Source organism: Zea mays, chromosome 9 (genome assembly GCF_902167145.1).
Source record: "Zea mays cultivar B73 chromosome 9, Zm-B73-REFERENCE-NAM-5.0, whole genome shotgun sequence".
Lineage (NCBI taxonomy): Eukaryota > Viridiplantae > Streptophyta > Magnoliopsida > Poales > Poaceae > Zea > Zea mays.
Genome location: NC_050104.1, coordinates 104,895,031 through 104,914,298, shown reverse-complemented (window position 1 = coordinate 104,914,298; position 19,268 = coordinate 104,895,031). Strand labels below are relative to the sequence as shown.

General features: G+C 46.3%; 2 protein-coding genes across 2 annotated transcripts in view; both read right to left on the bottom strand.

The window, feature by feature from the left end:
- Positions 1 to 1,334: 1,334 nt before the first annotated feature.
- Positions 1,335 to 2,454, bottom strand: LOC103638782 (uncharacterized). Its single transcript, XM_020544247.1, has 5 exons — positions 2,186 to 2,454; positions 2,006 to 2,090; positions 1,801 to 1,925; positions 1,646 to 1,717; positions 1,335 to 1,570 (listed from the first exon to the last, which is right to left on the bottom strand). The coding sequence occupies exons 1-5, from the start codon at positions 2,229 to 2,231 to the stop codon at positions 1,470 to 1,472; spliced, it is 429 nt and encodes a 142-aa protein (XP_020399836.1). The 5' UTR covers positions 2,232 to 2,454; the 3' UTR covers positions 1,335 to 1,469.
- A 10,256-nt stretch (positions 2,455 to 12,710) lies between these two features.
- LOC103638781 (cinnamoyl-CoA reductase 2) overlaps positions 12,711 to 19,268 on the bottom strand; it is a 51,378-nt gene continuing 44,820 nt past the window's right edge. Inside the window, exons 4-6 of the mRNA XM_008661596.4 lie at positions 13,950 to 14,112; positions 13,508 to 13,697; positions 12,711 to 13,123 (exon numbers count right to left, since the gene is read on the bottom strand). Coding sequence (XP_008659818.1) covers positions 12,991 to 13,123; positions 13,508 to 13,697; positions 13,950 to 14,112 — 486 coding nt within the window. The 3' untranslated portion in view covers positions 12,711 to 12,990. The remainder of the gene's footprint in view (positions 13,124 to 13,507; positions 13,698 to 13,949; positions 14,113 to 19,268) is intronic.

Here is a 19,268-nt window from a genome sequence, read left to right as displayed (position 1 = left end):
AAGGTGGTTGCTTTTGTGCTTACTGGCACAATCTGTGCCTAGCTTAAATTAGCAGAGAATGGCTTAAAAGACTTTCATTGTCAGAAGATTCTTGCCAGTAAAAACAAAAAAAGGCATTATTGGGGTTATCATATTCATGGTGATTTATTCATGTAATTGGATTAGTGCAGTCTATCTCTAGCAGCCTTACTCATGTTCCATTTCAAGCTCCAACTCTGTGAACAGTGCATTGCAAAATAGGCCAAATATTTTCCCCTTAACACTTTCGCAACTTGCTATCACAAATCAAAAGGGGGTTATCATATTCATTTGACAAGAAAAGAAAGTGTTGCACCATATTCATGGTGACTGAATAACTACAATAGTCACCCCACATTGATGATTGGTGTCCTAGAGCTAATATAAACTGAAGGTGGTTGCTTTTGTGCTTACTGGCACAATCTGTGCCTAGCTTAAATTAGCAGAGAATGGCTTAAAAGACTTTCATTGTCAGAAGATTCTTGCCAGTAAAAACAAAAAAAGGCATTATTGGGGTTATCATATTCATGGTGATTTATTCATGTAATTGGATTAGCGCAGTCTATCTCTAGCAGCCTTACTCATGTTCCATTTCAAGCTCCAACTCTGTGAACAGTGCATTGCAAAATAGGCCAAATATTTTCCCCTTAAACACTTTCGCAACTTGCTATCACAAATCAAAAGGGGGAATGCAGAGAACTGTCATCAATCCTCTTTGTATGTATAGTGAAAGTTCAGATCTTTATATGTTTAGAGTAAGTCACTGGGTCAAACATTCAAACAAAAAGTTTAGATATTGGTTTTGATTTATGGGATACAATCTGGTCTGTAGTGTTCAACTGGAATATAAGATTTCGCTGCATAGGTAAAAGGTTTGTACGAGTGAAAAATGTATTTATTTTTAAGTTCATTTAGTATTATTTTGGCTGGCTGAATTGTATATTTCTGTTGTATTTTTACTATACTATTGAAAAAATGAGTAAATTGTATGTTGTGATAATCTGAACTTTTACATGACAGACCAGCAGATACTGTCATGGCTCAGGATGAAGCTGTGGCTACCTAGAAGACTGCAAATACAACATCTCCTTCCTCGCTAATAATTTCTTATGTACAGATAGATTGTACAAATAATAACTCACAATTTCGAAGCCAACTCATGCATACAATTAGAACTTCTCATAAAACTGAAGCAAGGACATAACTCTGAACCACTTCCCTTCATACCTACATGTCACATGTGTTCTTAATCTGTCAAAATATGACTGTATAGTGAAAGTTGCTTGGTCATGCTCATTCTTTATTGCTGTTTTTGATATCTTACAAGGAATAATAACATAATTTATTTCTGACTGCAAGGGTTTGATAACATAAATGGCAAAATACAAATAATTGTGACCATCTTTAGTTGACACATAACTTCAAATCCTATAATGTAACAAGCTATCACACTACACATCTGGTACCACTGTTGCCAGATAAGCCCGTCTCCTCTCTAGATAATTGTTGATTAAAGCACTCCTCGGATTTTGGATCATGGAGCGCCGAATTGCTGCAATTTAGTAAATGATGTGTAATAACATGATTACTTAATTATAATTTCTAAATTATTGCAAGAAACACTCACTCTGCAACCGTTGTGTGGTGTGATGATCTAGATCGAATTCAACAGTGCTATGGTCCGAGGTTTGCAAGCATCCTATTGTTATGTAGTAGACTTAGTTACTAAAGAAGTTCATTGAGATTACTCCAACAAAGAAGTTTAAGTATAATAGAATTTACTGTGTAGCTTGTTACGGCGCAGCATAGTTCCGATAATTATGCTCTTGTTTTCTCTAGCTAACACCCACCGTAGAGCATTTCTTTGCAACAGTTCAGGCCATATACCCACGACGATTATATCCCACCTATAAATAAAGCTTGTATTGTTTGAATAAAATATAACACGTCTGCAGTTTAAAAAAGATTGTAGTTATAAATTAATGACCTGGAATCCATTAGTATGGCCTCTCTGTACGGCCTTCCACCGATGTGCTCTAACGGCGCCAAATGAATGACAATTCCTATTACATCTGAGACATTCATATATGAGGGATTAAATTTCGAGTATATTTTTTATGGTTTAGTGCGGTATAAGTATACTCCATATAGAAAGACGGGCACATACCTATAAACCTCTTATGAGGTTGTTGGAGGACCTCATGAAATGGCATAAGATGTTTTGGATACGGCGGGAACTGAATTGGCAAGTGGAATGGTTCCACAACAGTCCGAGTTGCCAAGGTCAATTCTAGCCTATGTCCAAAATTCCGAAATAGATACGGCCCCCAGCTTACATAGAACGCCACTCCATATAATGTATATGTAGATCCTTGTTGGAGTAAGGTGTCAAATCTTTGGACATTATCGCGTATGAAATTGCTTCTATTTTTGACCCCTAGTCATTTCAGAATGCACGTCGTATGAGTAAGAGAAATACGTGACGTCATTTATTTTTGTTTTAATGTTTGACCCAGTGACTTACAGTGATGTCTTGTAGAATAAAATGTTGGCTGTCATGACGTCTAGGGAACTTAACAACGATTCTGGCTACGATACTCTTAAATTTTGGTAAGTCATCGCTCTCAACGTCATCAAATAACACGAAACTACATTAAAAGTGAGTTTAGATTCTTTTGTCCACGCATATATATATGCGACAAGTGAAATGTGTACTTACGGAAACTTTGTAGGGACGTGATGTAGGGCTGCAACCGACCTATGTTGGTTAAGTGTAGATGGTGCCATTGATCTTATAGTATTGATCATAGTTACAAATATGTTTGAAATAAATCCAAACATAAAAAAAGCCATGTAAATCTCCACATTTGAAGGAAGTATGAAACAAAGTAGAAAAATAAACCAAAAAACATAGATTTGAGGTTTATAACATGAAATATGCTTTCTTAATCATGAAATAAATCAAAACCATGTATAGTGAATGTTTCTCCTACCAAATATATATAACTTTATTTTGCAGGAAGTATGAAACAAAAATAAAAATAAACCAAAAAACAAAGCATAGAATAAAACTTGTGTACCGTGATTAATACACGTGGTAGGAGAAGAAGTTGTAGATGAGGCTGCGCTCGCCGCTGATTTCCAAGACCTTCGGAATCTCCTCGGGCATATACCAGCTGAATTTAAGCAGATTTCGAACATTCAAACTTCACAAAAACACTGAACTTAAGCAGCAGGAGAGCAGTAAAAAAGAGCTTCCACATCATGCAATTCTTTATAACCGAATACATCATTGACTTAGTAGGTAGCCATACTAATTACCAAACCTATTTTCCAAATCCATAGCACGAGTAGTAGTTTTAGTAAGATCAAGTAATTATCATACAACCAGTGACAACATGTGGTACCTATTATGGCGGCAACATTTGATTTCTAAACTGTACTGCTATGAGCTATCATATACAGTGCCTTTTATGAAAAAATGGAATGGAGAACAGAATGGTATTGTTGTATCTAACAGAAAATGCAACCATTACTGATGCATTAAGTTGAAGGAACAATCCTTCACCAAACCAGAAAAAAAGTTGAGCAACCTGACATAGATCAAAAGGCATACCCTAGAGCCTAAGCAATAATAACACACACCCTGTAAATGTAAATGACAGGTCCAAATATAGAGCACTAACACACACATGAAACTGGCTACCAAGATCTACGACATTATACGAACTTAGGAACTAACAATGTCATCTTCAAGTAATGAGCATGGACCATAACTACAAGGCATACAGTCTAAATTAACATCTGAAAAAAAAATAAAAGAATGCCACAGCAAAAGTACCTCTACTTGGATGGCCTTGCTCCTCCAGCATATAGAGCATGCATGATCTTGTCTCCTCCAGCTCTCAAATCAAATACGCGTACTCAAATGGCCTACGCACAGTAAAGAAATATATGAATTAGAATTCACAATCATTTGCCATTTAACCAATATAAAAAAAGGTAATAGCAGTTTTCTTAAAACAGAATTCACTTTGAAGAATGGAAATAAGTGTATTTCTATTGTACATAGTTTTACTAAAATGTTTTTTGGTTTTACTTAGAAAAAACCATGTGGGTTTAATACTGTGTAATACCTAATACTAAATCAGTTCTGCCCATAGTTCATCATCATGCTGCTCCATAAATCCAACAATTTGTATGCATTTTCAAGAGTTATGTTATTGTTCAATCATATATATCAAACGTTGGCTAATATAGATCAGGATGTCTCATAAATGGTAATATAATGGATAGGCAAGTTCATAATATACCTAGCAGTGACAATACAAAAGACCGTATGAACCAAGAACTTATACTAATTCTTTCCTGAAATAAAAGGCATTGAACACTTCCTTTTCTTAAAATAATTTAAAAAGAAAGAAATTCAGTGAGATTTTTGTAGGTATACTTCATCTGGCTTACATAAGATATTTCAGTTATTTTAAACAACTTTCTTTTCTTACAAGGAATAATAACATAATTTATTTCTGACTGCGAGGGTTTGATCCATCTCTGCCTATATTAAGAGATATTGAACACTTTATTTTCTTAAAATAATTAAAAAAGAAAAAAATAGTGAACCTGTCAGAACAATAGGCCAATTAACAGCCTTCTCTGTCAAAGCCATTAAAGCTCACACACTCCTCAGAGATAATAAATCAAAACTTAGTGTTCAGGAAAGTTGAATACGTGATGTTCTACATCGCTCCTTAAAGCTCACACACTAACCAAACTTGGAACTATCAGTACTAAAAATGCCTGAAGAATAGAACTGGAGTAGTTCCAAGTCTCCTTATAGACAACCGCATAACAAATACAGTAAGACTGAGAATGAAACATAACAATTGATAAAAAACATCCATAGCTATAAATGGTTTATTGATTAGGAAAGCAAAAAGGATACTGAAGCAAGATCAGATGGAGACCACTTAAGATAAGGTAGATCCATGCATGCTGCGTGTGTTCGCTTAGTAACCATCTTGGCATGGATGAACACTTGATATAACACTTGCATGAACACTTGATAGCAGACAAAAACAGATTACCCTAAAAACCACCCAACCTCTCTGAGTTCTATACAATATATTATTACTTCTACCTTCTCTACAGCTTACTGCTATCTTTGCAACTTACTGCTATTTCCTTTCTTCTACAAACCACCCAACCTAAGGATGCTAAAAATGTGTCTCCCATTGCATAGGAGTTGTGCCCAAAGACTAACATCTAAGTATGTACTGTGTAAAAATATAGTTAAAATGACAGGGAAACATTATAGCATCTTCTAAACCTTGTGTAAAACATGTTTAGTTATATGATCCTTCACTTCAAACTATAAAAACATATCACATGATTGATGAGGATGAACCAATTCTGTAAAAAGCCATTGGGTAATTATTAATATTTTTCTCATGTGTGGTTCTATTTTACACATATAGAACCATATAGACATTGAGGATTGAGAAGTTGCAGAGATGTACCTGGATGGGGATTGGCGCCGCAACTTACTGGATCGCAGAGATGTGCCCGGATGGGATTGTTGGCAACGCCTATCTGTCTTGGGGGTGGCATGGTCCTTAAGTAACACTCCTTTCTCCATCGATGGGAAGTGGGCGAGGATTTGGGTGAGCTGTCTGCGTTGAACACGGGGAGGGGTTTGGGGAAGGGCGTCGTTGGTGGGGAGGAATTTGGGGAGCGGCTGCCGGCGTTGAAGGCGGGCGAGGATTTGGGGCGAGATCCGGCGTTGAAGGCGGGATGGGCTCGGGCTCCGGCTCTGTTGGCGTTCGCATCGTAGAAGGCGGCATCTCGGCCAGAGCAGCGCGTGGGGAGGAAGACGCGCGTAGAAGGAGACATTGGGGAAGGGCGTTCGCAGCCGTTGGGGAAGGGCGCCGTTAGTGGGGAGAAAGCAGCGCGTGGGAAGGAATTTGTGGTGCGGCTGCCGGCGTTGAAGGCGGGCGAGGGCGGCAGCCGCAGCGTGTGCATCTCGGCAGCCGTTGGGGAAGGGCGCCATTGGTGGAGAGAAAGCAACGCGTGGGGAGGAATTTGGGGTGCGGCTGCCGGTGTTGAAAGCAGCGTGTGGGGGAGGTAGCCGCGCGTGAGATAAGCAGGGGCACGAGGGGCTGTGGACGCCCTCCTTACGTTCATAATAGGAGTAGAGATAAACATTTAGCTGGATATGTTTAGAGTCTTGGCTAATACATGTAAATAGACTGTTTTACTCCTAGACGATAAACAATTAAGCAGGAGATAAAGGAAAGAAACCGATGGAGGTAGGAACCGTCTTTTTCTCTTTTTAGAATCTATTAGCACCTATTAGCAAGGTCAAATGACTGATAGGTAAACAATTTATATTGCTAGCCTTATGGCTAATAATTAGTCAATTTATTAGCCAACCCGTTTAGAGCCAAGGTGATAAAATTAGTCGACAAACTGTTTGTCAGATGGATCTAAACTGACAAGTTGTTTAGTTGAGCTCTTATATTTTTTTATTAATTATAACCAAAATTAAAGTCTCAACAGTTCTACCAAATTAATAAACTTCAGATTTGAGGTAGATTTTTGGGCTCAAGCTATGTCACACAGAACTAAAAAGCCACTTATGGGGCCAAATCCTTTGGCATGCATGGATGCCTTAATAAAATAATAATTTCCCTAATTTTCGTACCATCAACCACAAAGTACCCGCTTGATCAAAACATACAAACAGCAATACAACAACACAAAGACCATATTTCCATCTCAAATGAATGGATTCGGACAAAATCTCTTCTCATCCACTTCATCGCTTCTCCCTCTTTCCTAATTGGTAGTCAAGGTCCCAAGGAGTTTTCCAAACGATACTATAAAAATGTGAACAAGTTCAATAAAAACTTTCTATTCCAAACATTCTGAAATGATTCTAAAATCATTTAAGCAATCTAATAAAACTCTAAATAGTTCCAACGAAAATTTCCCAAAAAAATGAATGATTGAAACTTCGTTCCGATCTATTAGCTAGAAAAAGAGGACATATCTGGTACACATGGTGCACATATTAAATCATCACTATCCATCTTAGATCTAACGTCTCTGATTGATCATTACAATTTACAAATAACACCTTCCACCACTACACCCCACCACGTCGGAGGGTGTTTTTAGCAAAATATACCAAACAACTAGAGACGTTAGAACTCAGATGAGTGATGATGATTTAATATATGCACCATGTGCACTAAACTTCCATGTGCATTTGATATGTTCTCTTAGAAAAAAACATACCAAGTCACAACGCTTACGATGGCCTATGTTGTGGCAGCCACCACGTAGATTTATCAATGATACTCCAAAATTAATCAATATGCACTACAGGAAACTGGCTAAAGAACGTGGGTGAAGAAACCATCGAACTTAATATAATAAGTCGTTGAACTTAATCTAAGTTCATCGATTTAGTGACGAACATAGTCGATGACGTTTTTTCAACGAATTTTATGGGTTAAGTTCGCGAGGGCCGATGAACTTATAGTTAAGAACGTGGGAGTGACGAACTTAAAGTTAAGGTCGTCGGCACCTATGTTCTTAGTTTCACCCACGTTCTTAGTTTCGGCCACATTCTTTGACAATGTAGCATAGCCCAGCGTGACTGTAAAAACCGAACGCTCGCACAACATCTTTCATACAACTCTCTTGCATTCAGGTGAAGTAAACCTATCAGCCTTGTTCACAGCTTTGCAAAACTAATCACAAAGATATTGGCTAATCGATTGGCTTCAAGACTCAACGATTTGGTCTCTCCAAACCAAAATGCCTTCATTAAGGGTCGCTTTATCCAGGATAATTTCATGTTGGTTCAGCAGACGGCTAAATTACTTCATCAACAAAGGCATCCTTGCCTGATGATCAAGCCGGATATTACTAAAGCTTTTGATTCGGTTTCCTGGCCCTTCCTTATTGAGGTCATGCAGAATCTAGGGTTTGGGCAGATCTGGAGAGATATCATTTCACGGCTGCTTCTCACTTCCTCTACTCGAGTGTTAGTTAATGGTCATCCGGGAAGCATAATTTCTCATAGAAGAGGGCTGCGACAGGGGGATCCTCTTTCTCCGATGCTGTTTGTGCTTGTCATGGATGTGCTTGGTCAACTTGTCTCTAAAGCAGATGAGAAAGGTTTGTTACAACCTCTTTCTACTAGGCAACTTCAACACCGGGTTTCTCTTTATGCTGATGATGTGGTTCTTTTTATTAATCCTGTGGCGGAGGACATGACTATGGTTTCAGATATTCTTCAGCTTTTTGGTGAGGCTTCTGGTTTATATAATAATAATCAAAAATCTAGTGTCTACCCCATCAGATGCCATGAAGACAATTTAGAGATTATTCAACAGTTTTGGCCTTGTGAGATATCTAGCTTTCCTTGCAAGTACCTTGGGCTGCCCCTGTCGTTACATAAATTAAGAAGGGAGCAGGTGCAGCCCATTGTGGATAAAATAGCTAATCAATTACTTGGATGGAAAGCTGATTTGTTGACTAAAGCAGGAATAAGTGTATTGGTGCAATCTGTTTTGACAGGGGTGCTGATTTATAGTGCTATGGCTGTAGACCTGCCTTCTACTTCTTTGAAGGACATTGATAAAATTCGAAGAGGGTTCCTTTGGCGTGGTCGTAAAAATGCCATGGGTGGCCATTGTGCAGTGGCCTGGGGTAGAGTGTGCAGACCTCGAGAGCTTGGTGGATTGGGCATTTTCAGCATCACTGAAATGAGTTGGGCCCTTAAAATGCGTTGGGCTTGGCTGCAAAAAACTGAGCCAGGTCGGCCCTGGGCATCCCTGCCTTTGCATACCCTGAAAAAAATTCGAGAGTTTCTACAAATGGCATTGTACTCTGAGATTGGAAGTGGAGCTTCTACCCTTTTCTGGAGTGATCGATGGTTGGGTGGGCAGCGGATCGTGGATATCGCTCCCCGACTTTTTGAGACCATTTCTAAGAAGCTGATTAACAAAAGGACAGTTCAGGAGGCGATCGAGGATAATGGCTGGATTAATGATATTCCTGGGAGTTTATCTGTTGGTGCACTTGCAGACTTCCTGCGTATTTGGGATTTGGTGGCCCAAGTTGAACTATACCCCGATAAGGAGGACAAGCATATTTTTCGGCTGGCTGCTAATGGCAAATATTCGACTAAAGCTGCTTATGAGGGGCTCTTCATTGGAGCTGTGGAGTTTGAACCTTTTGAGCGGATTTGGAAAACTTGGGCTCCGCCCAAATGCCGATTATTGTTGTGGCTGGTGGCTCACAATAAATGTTGGACAGCAGATAGACTTGAGAAGCGGGGGATGGATCATCCGGAAAAATGTCCTTTATGTGATCAGGAGAGGAAGACAATTGACCATCTGCTTGTGAATTGTGTTTTCTCAAGAGAATGTTGGTTCCTCCTTTTAAGGCAATTCGGGCTACAGGGTTTGGCCCCCCAACCAACAAATATTAATTTTATGGAGTGGTGGCATCAAGCAAATGAAGCTATTCAGGGGTCCTTCAGAGATGGCCTAAACTCCCTCATTATTCTGGGCGCTTGGATTTTGTGGAATCACCGGAACAGATGCATCTTTGATGGCCTTTCCCCTAATATTGCTAATTTCCTAATCCATGTTGGGGATGAGCGCCGTCTGTGGGAGACTGTCGGGGCCAAGGGGTTGACCTCCCTTGTTGCTTCCCTCTCTCATGTAGCCTAGAGTTATATAGATGAGTCAGTCTATGTTAGTGTCGTTCAGGCCGCCGTAAGGCGTCAGTTGTACCCTTGTTTATTTCTTCTTTTAATATAATGATACGCAGCTCTCCTACGTGTTCGAGAAAAAAAAGTATACTCCACTTATGCCATTGTTCCATGTCATAATAGAGCAAAGATAGGAGATCTTTGTAGGACGTTTGTATCATTGTTGCTAAGGGGCATATTGAAGAAAGCATGCCAAATCCAAAGATCGTAAGAAGCTACGACCTCTACGATCATACTAGGTCAGGAGTTCCTGACGCAAAACTAACTCTGCCAAGTAGTTGGGTAGTTCACCCATTCCCAGTGCATGCAATCGATAGATCCAAGCATGCCTGGGAATCCTCCAACCTCGTTTTGGTGAAGTATTTGCTCTTGAGTGACTTGGTGAAGAGAGGGGGTCGAAATGGGGGTCTATTCATATCCCCAAGCTTCCAAATAGTCGTTGAGGAAGCTATAGGATTTCTGCTCTACGCACCGGACCGTTCGGTCCACCATCGGACTGGGAACAGGAGCATGTTCTCTAGGATCTTGATTGGGTGCTTCCATCTCAGATTGACACTAGACCAGTCCGGACCTCCACGTGTCACCCGACTGTTGAAGTAGCCATTACACGCCCGAAGTAGCCGTTACAGTGAAGTTTGGTGCACCACCGGACCACTACTATAGAAGGCCCGGTGATTTTTAATAAAAATTCTAGGAGCAGTTTCTTCCCTATAGCCGAGGTCCGGTGCATCGGACCCAGCCCTGAGCAAAGGCTATTGTGACGCCTGGAGCGACGCAGAGCTTACAGATATGGTCGAGGCCAAGCCCTTGGCTCGGAAGCTGGCTGACGTCTTGGTCAGTAATGCCCTCCCCAGGAGGGGTCGGGGAGCCCCAAGTATCTTCAAGGTTGAGGGATAAAGCTTCTTGATATTTTTGAATACTATAAACACTCTTGACACCCTTTTTTCGGAGCATCCCGTCGTTATATGCGCCCATCGAAGCCCTAGGTCGGTCAGTGGGTCATTTATGATGGCCTCTCGGTGGGGCTCACCCCTTCATGTTTCCCATCAAGGTCGAGAAAGGTGTTGTGGAGTTGTGTTATCCTTGACGGCGCGAGGACTCGTGGGGGTTGCAGGATGCACCCCACCCCTCATGAGCCTCGAATGGGGGTTCTTATGATGGAGAAAATCGACATGACGACAACAGGGTTTATGGAATACATATCTGTTCGACGTTGCCCTATTGGTGAAGTGGATCCGACGTTGTCTATCCTAGGGGTTGTGGCAACCTCTAGGACACCATCGTCGACTGCCATCCAGAACTTGGCGGAGGATACATCGAGAACACGCAAGGCCCCTACCTCATGCGCCAACTATCGGTAGTTTCAAACCAGCACCAACGAGTAAATTTGTATATGCATGTTCTGGATCCAGATGGTATGCTCAGTGGCCGCATGATTTATATTGGTTCGGAAAAAACGTCCATACTTCTAGTCTTCGGTGGCTTGCGTTACCGACATCTTGTTGCTTGATGCTCGTAGTAGGGGTTACAAGCATGCAAGAGAGGGAAGAGTTCCCAAGCTCTATGGGTTGCGTTGCTAAGGGTTCTACATACCATGTGTTCACTAGCGACTAAGTTGTTGAGTATTGTTTCTCTCTGTGTGGTCTAGTGCTCTCATTGGTCGTCCGTCGTCGGTCCCCCTTTCGTTGTGCCAAACCTCCTATTTTATAAACTAAGGAGGGGGCAATTACAAGTGGCTTCTCGGAGAAGGAGTTACTGTATTGTGGTAGAATGAAGTGTTCTACCTTTGGTTGACATTTGTCCATCGGCACTCACCCTGGTCGTCTAAGCTCTCTGGTCGGACCCTTTAAGTCGGTTAGGATGACACGCGTGGGCGGCGAGGGACTCAGAAGTCATCATTACCCCTCCTGTGCCATGACGACCCCTGGCCTTCGTAGCATGAGCCTCGGCATTCCTCAGCGTATTGCGGACCTATAGATCGTTAGGGGGTCAAGCCTATGCTAGGTAGGCCATGAGTTAGCCACAGGTCTACGGCCTCATAGGTCATGAGTGAGGCTCTGGCCCGGGTTCGCATGTCATGAGTGGAAGGAGGACTCGCTCTATCATGGCTCGGCGTCAGGAATATTTAGTGTGGTCGATTATTTATGACGGGACAGTTCTGGACCGGATGCGGAATCCACTTAGTGGCTTTCTTTTGGTTAGCCTGACCCCCTTCAGCTCCGCGTTGCCCGACCGCCGGGCTCGAGGTTACTGGGGGATGGGTTCTTCCAGGACGGACTTTCACTCCGTCCTCCCTCTAACTCTGACTCGTGGACCCCAGGAGCCCGGTCATCTGATCCCGACACCACCCATGTCGGCTAGCAGGCCATGGTCGCGCCCCACACTGGCTAACGGTCCTTGCCCAAGCCCCGACACGCCAAAGAAGCTCGGGTCGCACCCTATAGCATCGTCGTTGTACCCTCTAGCGCCGCCACCACACCCTGGTGCTCTGCCTCTGCGCCCTAGAGTGTCATTGCCACGCCTGGCGTGGGAGAGCCCGACTCATGGCGTCGCCTGTAGTCTGGCCGTCGCCTCCCCCCGGATCCTCCGAATCCGGTGTTGCCTGTTAAGATTCCGTCCCAACAACATGATTGAAGTTAGGATCATCATATATTTGTTTCAGCTCCATGTCGCCGGAGACCTCTTTAGGCCCATCCATGACTGGCAGCTGGGGTTTCTTGGCCTCTGCATGAGCTGATCCATGAGAGAAATAAGAGCCGCGGCCGAAGGCTGAGAACAGAAGTGAACCTTTTTTTTTGGTAAGCAGTGGAATTGGTGGGTAAATTCGCCCGCTCCAAGAGCATATTGTACAGAATTTTGATAGCACCTCTTTGGAGTTTGTCCTAACTCCATATTTTTTGTAGAGATCCTGAAGTTGAGGATGTTTGATAAATCAAGAATGGAGCAGAGTTGAAAAATAAAGAGTAGAGCAGTGCCAAACAGCCTCAGAATAGCATATTTTTCAGACCAGACAACACAACCTTGCAAGCCTCTTGCTGGGATCAAGTGTTCAGTAGAGGGCTACAAATTTCCCAAATTTTTATTGCAAATTTACATGAACAGCATGTTCTGTTTCACGGTTTATATGAACGAGATAGGGATTGGACTGTTGGAACTGCTGTCTCACTGTCCCAGTCGGATGCTCAGTTAAGGATGCCAAATGCTTTGTAGGATTCAACACTATCACGCAGGGTTTCCTCTATAGCCCTGAAGGTCCACCCTAGCTTCTGAAGTTTCTCAGAACTGCAGGTGATGTTGCCATCCGTTTCCACAAAGCTACAAAACATTGAAATAAAGAAAATAAGTACCAACCAAGTCAAGGGAGAGCAAAACCGAACGGAAGAACAATATGAACAAGAATTCAACGGTTCATCAAAACATTCAGAGTTAAAATCCAATCTCCCAAATTTCTGTGCATGCGTGGAAGTATCTAAACGATATGAATGTCATACTCACATCAAAATACTTAGTTCACTAGACACCTCTACATAATAACTAATGGTGTGCTTACACAATGAGTTCAAGAAGTATCCTTCTCTTCTAAGGGCATTCTGTCAGCATGTATTAGTGAAGCATCGATAAAAATCAGCTGTTGAACTTAAGAGAGGAACAAAACTGAATGCATAAAGATAAGATAACTATTTCAGGGGTGAGACTTACTTTTTAGGATAAGGGTAAGATGGATATAAGGTCTTCAATATGTTTATCATATCAGAAACTTTTAATGGATGTGAGCTGCAGATGTATCGTCCAGATGCTTCTGGATTTTCGTAAGCCAGAACAAGAGCATCAGCAACATCACGAACATCCACCATATTTCTGAGTCTGTTTTCAACAGTCTCACGATCTCCTGCAGAAGAAATGTATAAAAAAATAACTAAAACACTAAATTAGGTAGGTTAACTGAAGCTTGTTCTTAAGTAGATAAAGTACTTCACAGCAAATGATTAATATACTTTATGGATAAACAGAAATAAGCAATAGACACACTATTGACTAGACTACCATTTTATCTTTTTATTATATAACTGAATGCAAACCAGTAGAAAACTAAGATTAACATAAGAGTAAAAAACCAAGGTAACATAGGATTAACCTATACCTTTGAAATAATTAAGGAGTACTTTACTGCTCGTATTTACTATAGACTGCATCAAGGGTCCAAATACCAAGGACGGGCAAATAGTTACAACATCCAGCCCCGATTTTGCTGCAAAAGCAAAAGCTTCACGTTCGGATAGAGTTTTAGAAAGATAATACCAATCCTGCACGGGAAAACAAATACCTTTTTAGGCAAGCCATATCAGCAAGTTTACTATGAAGAAACACAAGAATAGCAACATTTTCTGTGGTTATGTCATGGTCGGGCGCACGTATGTGAGGCGACGTCGTGCCCGTGACGTGCGCCGCGCCCTAGAGCAAGCAGCGGCCATGCAGGACAGCTAAGGGATAGGATAGGATAGCCTGCTGTTATCCAGTCCCTTAGATTGTGGAGTTGCTGTTATTCAGTTCCTTAGATTAGGGAGTTCCTTAGATTATGGAGTTTGTTGCTCCTTTCGGTTGGGCCTCTGGCCATATAAAACTGTAACCGCAAAGGAGATAAATCAATCAAGTATTATTAGCCTATCTCCTCTCCCTTCCTCTCTAGGTCGGCAACCAGGGGGTATAACCCGGTTGACAATAGTCGGCGACGGCGTGGGGGAAATAACCCTGCCGGCGACGACGGATCGCGACTACGAACTACGTAGCCGGGGTCCTGCTGCCTTGGGTACCACTGCCCTTGACAACCTGGTATCAGAGGTCACGCCGATCCTCCCCCACCCGCCCCAGCCGCTCCTCCACCGCAGCTGCTGCCATCGCTAGCCCACCATCCACTGCCTCAGACACCAACAGCAACACCATGGCAGAACCCTCCCTCGCCGAGATCATGGCACAGCTGAAGTCCCTCACCGCGGAGATGACGACCTTGAAGTCAGACATGGCGGCCATCAAGGACACGTCTTCATCCTCCGGCGGCAACGTTGCTGCCCGACGTGCGGAAGGCCTACGTGATCAAGACTTCCACCACAAACATAGAAAGTGGGATTTTCCTCGCTTCGACGGTACGACCGATCCCATGCTCTTCCTCCACAAATGCGACGCCTATTTCCACCAACACAGAACTATGGCGGAGGAGCGCGTGGCACTGGCGTCGTACTACCTGGACGACGTCGCCCAGATGTGGTTTACCCAACTGCAGGATGACGACGGCACACCAACATGGGGACGTTTCAAGGATCTCCTGAACCTGCGATTCGGACCTCCCCTCCGTTCTGCTCCGATGTTCGAACTCTCGGAGTGCCGCCGCACGAGCACCGTGGAGTACTCAAATCGTTTCCAAGCCCTTCTTCCGCGTGCCGGACGCTTGGAGGAGGCCCAACGCGTTCAGCTCTACACGGGCGGGCTTTTGCCTCCTTTGAGCCACGCGGTTCGCATCCATAACCCCGAGACCCTCACCGTCGCGATGAGTCTCGCACGCCAGGTCGAGCTGATGGAGTTGGATCGGATCCAACAGGCTCCGCCCCGGGCCACGTCACGCGCGCTGCTTCCAACATCGGTGCCCCGAGCGACGGTTCCGGCGGCCCAGGCACCATTGGCTCTACCTGCCCCAGCGCCACCCCTGCTAGCACTTCAGGCGCCGCCACCCAGGGGCGCTCCCAACCCGGCCAGGCGTCTCTCGACCGAGGAACAGGCAGAACGCCGCCGCCTGGGTCTCTGCTACAACTGCAACGAGCCGTATTCGCGGGGCCATAACCGTGTTTGTCGTCGCATCTTCTTCATCGACGGCGTTGAATTGGATGAGGGCGCCACGAACGAAGAAGCCCCGGTGTTTTCCCTGCACGCGGTCGCTGGTGTTCCCGGCAGCAAAACGATCCAGCTGCCGGTCCGGGTGGGCGCGGTCGACTTCATCGCACTCATTGACACTGGTTCCACGCACAGCTTCATTGGGGAGGAGGCTGCCCATCGCGCTGGTGTCCACATCGAACAGCGCCCACGTCTGACGGCAACCGTGGCAAATGGCGAGCGTGTTTCCTGCCCTGGGGTGCTCCGTCACGCGCCAGTGCTCATCGACGGACTCACGTTCCAGGTGGATCTGTTTCTTATGCCCCTTGCAGGCTATGACGTGGTGTTAGGAACCAACTGGATGGCGCCATTGGGGGACATCATGTGGAATTTGGCGGCTGGCACTATGGCATTCCAGTATGCGGGCAGATCTGTGTGCTGGCAGGGCCTCGCTCCCAAGACCCCTGGTCGTCTCCACTCTGTCGAGGCCAGGGAACCATTCCTCGACGCACTCCTGGGGGAATTCCACGACGTCTTCGCCGAGCCAAGTGGCCTGCCTCCGGAGCGGGGCCGGACGCACCGCATCGTCCTCAAGCCCGACGCAACCCCAGTGGCGGTCCGGCCATACCGCTACCCTGCAGCGCACAAAGATGAGTTGGAGAGGCAGTGCCACGCCATGATCGCTCAAGGCATCGTCAGGCGCAGCGACTCCGCGTTCTCCTCCCCGGTCCTCCTCGTCAAGAAGCAGGATGGATCGTGGCGGTTCTGCGTCGATTACCGCGAACTGAACGCCATCACGGTGAAGGATGCGTACCCCATCCCTGTCGTCGACGAGCTACTCGATGAGCTCCATGGTGCCCGGTTCTTTACCAAGCTCGATTTACGCTCCGGGTACCATCAAGTGCGCATGAGGACCGAGGACATCCACAAGACGGCCTTCCGCACTCACGATGGCCTCTACGAGTTCTTAGTGATGCCATTCGGCCTGTGCAATGCCTCGGCAACATTCCAGGCCCTAATGAACGATGTACTACGCCCTTGCCTTCGTCGCTTTGTACTCGTTTTCTTTGACGATATATTGATCTACAGCAAGTCATGGGCGGACCACCTCCGACACCTCCGCGCGGTCCTCAGTGAGCTACGCCGCCATGTCCTCTTCGTCAAGCGCTCCAAGTGTGCGTTCGGGGAGCCTTCGGTCGCCTACCTTGGACACACAATTTCGGCAGACGGTGTGGCTATGGATGCGACCAAGGTCCAGGCCATCCATGACTGGCCGGTGCCTCGATCAGCACGGGCGGTGCGCGGCTTCCTCGGCTTGGCAGGGTACTACCGCAAGTTCATCCACAATTATGGCACCTTGGCGGCACCAATCACCAGTCTGCTCAAGAAGGAAGGTTTCTCCTGGGGTACGGAGGCCGCCAAGGCATTCGAGGACCTAAAGACCGCCGTGACTGCAGCACCGGTCCTGGCCATGCCCGATTTCGCCAAATCCTTCGTGGTCGAGTGTGACGCTTCCTCTCACGGCTTCGAGGCAGTGCTCATCCAAGATGGTCACTCGGTCGCCTTCTTCAGTCGGCCGGTGGCACAGCGACACCGCGCCCTTGCAGCCTATGAACGCGAGCTCATCGGCTTGGTTCAGGCAGTACGGCACTGGCGCCCGTATCTCTGGGGACGTCGTTTCTGCGTCAAGACGGACCACTACAGTCTCAAGTATCTGCTGGACCAGCGCCTCGCCACCATTCCGCAACATCATTGGGTGGGCAAGCTGCTGGGATTCGATTTCTCCGTCGAATACAAGCCGGGCGCTGCGAACTCTGTGGCCGACGCACTGTCTCGGCGAGACACTGCAGACGGGGCGCTACTCGCCCTCTCGGCCCCCCGCTTTGACTTCATCGACCGTCTGCGCCACGCCCAGCTCGTCGATCCAACCCTCGTCGCCCTCCATGCTGACATCTCGGCGGGGTCTCGCCAGGCGCCTTGGGTGCTCGTTGATGGCATCGTTCATTTTGCCGGCCGGCTGTACATTCCGCCCACATCCCCGCTACTCCAGGAGATCATGGGGGCGGTCCATGAAGATGGCCACGAGGGCGTCCAGCGCACCCTTCACCGGCTCCGACGTGACTTCCATTTCCCCAACATGAAGCAACGGGTGCAGGACATGGTGCGCGTGTGCACAGTGTGTCAGCAATACAAATCCGAGCACCTTCAACCGGCGGGCCTGCTCCTTCCTCTACCAGTGCCACAGGGTGTCTGGACGGACATCGCGATGGATTTTGTGGAGGCCCTCCCTCGCGTCCGCGGCAAGTCGGTAATCCTTACCGTGGTGGATCGGTTCAGCAAGTACTGCCACTTCATTCCCCTGGCACACCCGTACTCCGCTGAATCCGTCGCCCAGGCTTTCTTCACCGACATCGTTCGTCTACATGGTGTCCCTCAGTCCATCGTCTCTGATCGGGACACGGTCTTCACCTCCGCATTTTGGCGCGAACTCATGCGCCTGATGGGTACAAAGCTACACATGACGACGGCGTTCCACCCTCAGTCTGACGGCCAGTCCGAGTCGGCCAACCGCGTCATCGTCATGTACCTACGGTGTTTGACGGGGGATCGACCACGCCAATGGGTCAGGTGGCTACCTTGGGCTGAGTACCTCTTCAACACACCGTTCCAGTCCTCCCTGCGCGACACTCCGTTCCGCGTGGTGTACGGGCGCGACCCACCCTCGATCAGATCCTATGAGCCGGGCGACACCAGGGTGCAAGCAGTCGCAAAGTCCATGGAGGAGAGGGCGGAGTTCCTCGCCGATGTACGCTACCGCCTCGAGCAGGCACAGGCTACGCAGAAGCTGCAATACGACCGCGACCACCGCTCGGTCAGCTACCAGGTCGGCGACTGGGCTCTCCTTCGTCTTCGGCAACGATCGGCGTCCTCACTGCCGCAAGATACGGGTGGTAAGCTCAAGCCACGCTTCGTCGGACCGTATCGCGTCGTTGAACTCATCAACGATGTCGCTGTCCGCCTTGCTCTTCCGGAGGGCGCCCGCATCCACGACGTCTTCCACGTGGGCCTTCTAAAGAAGTTCCAAGGCGCTCCACCAGAGGTGATACCGCCACTGCCACCACTTCGTCATGGCGCCATCGAACCTGAACCTGAGCACGCGGTGCGCTATCGTCTCGCCCGTGGCGTTCCACAGGTTCTCATCAAGTGGAAAAACTGCTATGCAGCGTCGTCTACTTGGGAAGACACCGACACGTTCCGCACTAGGTTTCCCTCCTTCCAGCTCGAGGACGAGCTGACTCTCGACGGAGAGGGAGATGTCATGGTCGGGCGCACGTATGTGAGGCGACGTCGTGCCCGTGACGTGCGCCGCGCCCTAGAGCAAGCAGCGGCCATGCAGGACAGCTAAGGGATAGGATAGGATAGCCTGCTGTTATCCAGTCCCTTAGATTGTGGAGTTGCTGTTATTCAGTTCCTTAGATTAGGGAGTTCCTTAGATTATGGAGTTTGTTGCTCCTTTCGGTTGGGCCTCTGGCCATATAAAACTGTAACCGCACAGGAGATAAATCAATCAAGTATTATTAGCCTATCTCCTCTCCCT

Bases quoted from the DNA above. Each gene is read 5' to 3' on its own strand.
- LOC103638782 (XM_020544247.1), bottom strand. From the start codon at position 2,231: ATGCCATTTCATGAGGTCCTCCAACAACCTCATAAGAGGTTTATAG. The intron at 1,926-2,005 runs GTCATTAATTTA...CTTTATTTATAG, and splicing joins GCCATACTAATGGATTCCAG to GTGGGATATAATCGTCGTGG. The intron at 1,571-1,645 runs GTGAGTGTTTCT...ACTAAATTGCAG, and splicing joins CACCACACAACGGTTGCAGA to CAATTCGGCGCTCCATGATC.